Raw genomic sequence first — 3,807 nt, forward strand, 5'->3', positions numbered from 1 at the left:
GAGACCTCAGGGAGAGGGGGGCCAGGTCGGGGCACGGCCCATGCTGGCATGGCAAGTGAGGCACAGAGCTGGGGTTTCGCGGTTCAAATGCGAGATGAGGCAGGGCGATAGCACTCCAGTCCGGGAGGCAACCCGCAGCGATATTGAAAAGGACCCGCCTCTCGCCCTCCCACGACACGACACCCCGCACCTGGCCCAGGCCGATGGTGTACTTTCCGGATGGCACGCCATCGTGCTTCTCCAGGTCCTCCTGCCGGACCTGCGCGCCACGGAAGGGGAGTGGGGCCGCAGGATCGACAGTGGCGCCGGTCGGCCAGACCAAGTCAGGGTGTGCGCGCCTTGAAACGATTGAAACGCAACCACCCCTGGCAGGCCCTCTGCTCGTTTCATGACCTACATAGGTTGTGGGAAAGTAGACCTCGGCCGCGAGAATGCCCACATTCTCCGCTTGGGGCGGGGCGGGGCCAGACTCGTCTATGGACATGCCGACAGGGCCGCGAGGAGACAGACCCCCTTCAGGCTCGACGAATCGGCCTGGCATGTAAGCTCATGCAGTGATGTAGCTGGTTCCTGGTGCGTGTGTCGCCTCCTACCCCTGCCACGCCCAACGGAAGCCCTTCCGGGGGCGACGATGACTCACCCACACGCAATCCTCGTCATCAGGCTTTTGAAGGGCATCCCCCTCAGCTCGTACTATTGCTCGTCTACGGCCAACAGGTTACTCTGGAAATGTACCCCATCATGTTGCTCCGGCAGTGTCTGTACCCTGAGCATTGCTGAATGCATTGAGAGCACGCGTCTTCAGTTCGTTGAGATATTCAATCTGGACCCGCTGTGCCTGAGAGCCGGCCGCGCCCTGCAGAGCCACATGCTCCATCATCACCTGGATGCCTTGGAGCAGCTCTGCACCGCTGTGGTGGGAGGATATGGAATGCTGTGGGTGATGCCTGTCAGAAGAACGGCTCTGTTGGCCATGTGGTCCACACCCTTCCCGGTGTGCATTGGGTTACAAGCACAGGCACCCCTCATTTGCACAATTTGGCCCTACCTCGATCCCTGCTTCCCAGCCATGTCCTGCAGCATGCTTGTCCACTGCTCCTCATCTGCTTCAAGGAAGGCATCCATCACGCCTGGCCGGCCCTGGCCGCCAGGCTGAATGTCCAGCAGGGAGCAGCCAGCAAACATTTGCAGGACCTTGCGCAGCAGCAGCGCCATGCCTGAGAGGATATTGGGTGACAGACAGGGCTCAGTATGGGCAGTGAACTGGGAGGGGTGGCACATTGTGTGACACGATCCAGCAAGGTTGCCACAGCATGCTCATCTGCAGCCCTCCCTGCCTCTGCACTGTGCATACCAAGGATGACAAGCAGCACATGGCAGTGACCTGGACTCCTCAGAGGCTTGCCATATTGCTGTGAACCCCCTCACTTCCAAACATTGCATAGAGGTACTGTCGCCACAGATCGCTTATTCTCAACCACCTGGCACCGTCCACCCCCTCCCCAGCACATGGCCGCCTCCACGACATGATATCACTGCCTCTGCCTCAAACCCTTACCCTCTATGCTGTCAGACTCAGACTTCCGGATCCAGGCCATGGCCGAGGTGACGAATGCCTCGTCCAGTTGGGTAGAGTGCACCGCCATCACCCCCCGCATGGCCCGTCTCTTGTCGGTACTCAACGGCAGCTGCCACTGCCCCGAGTCGCCGTCCGCCCCCGCCTCTAGGACCCGTTGCAGGAGTCGGGATGAGCGCTGCACCTGGCTCTCGCTTTCCTTCACCATCTCGTCCACCAGCAGCATCACGTCCGAGGCCAGCTGGGTCAGACTCTCGGCCTCTGCCTCGCTGCTGGCAGTGTCCCTGCGGGCGGCCAGGCGCAGCCAGAACCCACGGTCGAAGCTCAGCAGGTTTTTGGCCACGGCCTCGGGAAAGGAGCCCGAGGCGCGCGCGGCGGTCAGGTGGTCGATCAGTTCATCGAGGGCCACCACATCCGCCACCCCGAGGCCCTGGGATGGGATGGCGCGGGGAGGGCCCGCATGATGAGTCCAGGACAAGCGTCTCTTCGTATTCCTGGGGCCATGCACGCGATGTGTGGCCTTGAAGGCGGGGACGTGCCGGAGTGGAGGCCCTGCACAGACTCGGAAGAGTACGGCACCAAAAGGGCGCGCGTGCATCACTGAAGTCGCATGCATGTGCTTGGTTTGCGCGATAGAATGCAAGTCTAAAGCATGCACCACCCCATGATGAACAGAGAGGCTGCTGTGGGACGAGTCGACAAGGGATGCACGTGGGTTCCTGATCTCGGAGTACCGTTCTTTCAACGCGACAGCGACGCGCATCTCTCGACCCAGACTCGACGAAAATCTGATAAATAATGTAACTTGTTCCCTCAAGTATTCCTGGGAAGGTTGCGGGTACCCTCCCTCACGCGGCAGGTCAGCCCGGAAGTGATCCCCCAGACGTGGCCGGTCCAGGCCCATCGTCGATGAGCCAAGCGCGGTGGGAGCTGGAGAACGCCGTCCAAACTGTGCAGGACTCCGATGTTGATGCCGTGTATCACTGGAACCCGGCCGAGCAGCGGGAAATGCAGCAGGCCCGCCCCTGGCTCCAGGACCCCACATACTTTAAGAGGTGTCTGGCCGGGCGCGGAGATTCGGGTGAGGGGTGCCGACTTTCAAGCATGCAAGACCTGACCTGAGCTGACCCACACGCCCGTACCCACCACAGGGTCCGCATCTCCGCCCTGGCCCTCCTGAAGATGGCCATGCATGCCCGGTCTGGGGGCGATCTGGAGGTTATGGGAGTTATGCAGGGCAAGGTCCTGGGCGACACCTTTGTGGTCATGGACGCCTTCCCGCTGCCTGTGGAGGGCACGGAGACGCGCGTGAATGCCCAGGCGGAGGCCTACGAGTACATGGTCGAGTTCCTGGAGACCAACAAGGTGGTGGTCGGCGGGGGTTGGCGGGACAAGAGGGTGGGGGTGTACAGGTGGCTTGCAGGAGGCTGGAGTCTTGGGAAGATGGGGTGCGACTGTCTGGGAGATAAAGCTCAGGAGTTTTAGGCTCAGCATGCCACATTTGGGAATGCACCCAAGACTCGCCCAGGCCCCTGCGAGGAGGCACGATCTCTAGCCCACTGTGGCCTACTTGTTTATCCTTGAGAGCTCAGTGTCTGACACGCACCCCACTCCTCCCTCCAACAGGCTTCCGGGAGGGAGGAGAACATTGTCGGCTGGTATCACAGCCACCCGGGGTACGGCTGCTGGCTGTCCGGCATCGATGTCGGGACGCAGCTCACCAATCAAAAGTATCAGGAGCCATTCCTGGCGGTGGTGGTCGACCCACACAGGACGGAAGCCGCAGGGAAAGTGGAGCTGGGGGCGTTCAGGACCTACCCCGAGGTGGGTGGGAGGCTGGTGGCTGCTGGCGACAGGATCGCAGCCTGGGGTGCAGGGAGGTCTATCCTGGCCGCGCCAGGGCGTGCAGTGCTCTGTGCTCCCCGCACCTCGCTTCCGAGGGCATGGACTGCTTCGTCCGTGCCGATTCTGATCCCGCTGTGGCACCTCCCCGCCGTGCCTGCATCCCAGCAGGGGTACAAGGCGCCGGATGCAGGTCCCTCCGAGTACCAGACCATCCCCATGGAGAAAATCGAGGATTTTGGGGTGCACGCCAACCAGGTCCGTGCTGATGTGGAAGCAGGGGTGGTGGAGTGAGGGGCTGGTTTTCCAGAGGGGGCTGGTATTATGGAGTCGCAGCAAGCATCCTCTCTGCTGACTGTAAATTATGTGCAATTCCTCTGCAATGCATC

The 3,807-nt window shown here is 61.5% G+C and overlaps 4 protein-coding genes across 4 annotated transcripts in view; 2 read left to right on the plus strand and 2 right to left on the minus strand.

The window, feature by feature from the left end:
• The window catches only part of F751_5904 (Hydroxymethylglutaryl-CoA synthase), a gene marked incomplete at both ends in the record, with an annotated part of 2,673 nt that extends 2,189 nt beyond the window's left edge, over nucleotides 1–484 (minus strand). The window contains 2 exons of the mRNA XM_011401726.1: nucleotides 191–259; nucleotides 398–484. Of these exons, the coding sequence (XP_011400028.1) occupies nucleotides 191–259; nucleotides 398–484 (156 nt within the window). The remainder of the gene's footprint in view (nucleotides 1–190; nucleotides 260–397) is intronic.
• A 255-nt stretch (nucleotides 485–739) lies between these two features.
• Nucleotides 740–2,192, minus strand: F751_5905 (hypothetical protein; the record flags this gene model as incomplete). The annotated part of the gene is made up of 4 exons (XM_011401727.1): nucleotides 740–911; nucleotides 1,049–1,217; nucleotides 1,559–2,006; nucleotides 2,139–2,192. The coding sequence occupies 4 exons, from the start codon at nucleotides 2,190–2,192 to the stop codon at nucleotides 740–742; spliced, it is 843 nt and encodes a 280-aa protein (XP_011400029.1).
• F751_5906 (hypothetical protein) lies at nucleotides 1,564–2,040 on the plus strand (the record flags this gene model as incomplete). The annotated part of the gene is made up of 1 exon (XM_011401728.1): nucleotides 1,564–2,040. One exon carries the CDS (start codon nucleotides 1,564–1,566, stop codon nucleotides 2,038–2,040), a length of 477 nt encoding a protein of 158 aa, XP_011400030.1.
• Nucleotides 2,193–2,485: 293 nt separating the features above from the next.
• On the plus strand, nucleotides 2,486–3,712 carry F751_5907 (COP9 signalosome complex subunit 5b; the record flags this gene model as incomplete). The annotated part of the gene is made up of 4 exons (XM_011401729.1): nucleotides 2,486–2,631; nucleotides 2,728–2,974; nucleotides 3,203–3,400; nucleotides 3,590–3,712. 4 exons carry the CDS (start codon nucleotides 2,486–2,488, stop codon nucleotides 3,710–3,712), a joined length of 714 nt encoding a protein of 237 aa, XP_011400031.1.
• Nucleotides 3,713–3,807: the final 95 nt, after the last annotated feature.

Source organism: Auxenochlorella protothecoides (genome assembly GCF_000733215.1).
Source record: "Auxenochlorella protothecoides strain 0710 unplaced genomic scaffold scaffold72, whole genome shotgun sequence".
Taxonomy (NCBI): domain Eukaryota; kingdom Viridiplantae; phylum Chlorophyta; class Trebouxiophyceae; order Chlorellales; family Chlorellaceae; genus Auxenochlorella; species Auxenochlorella protothecoides.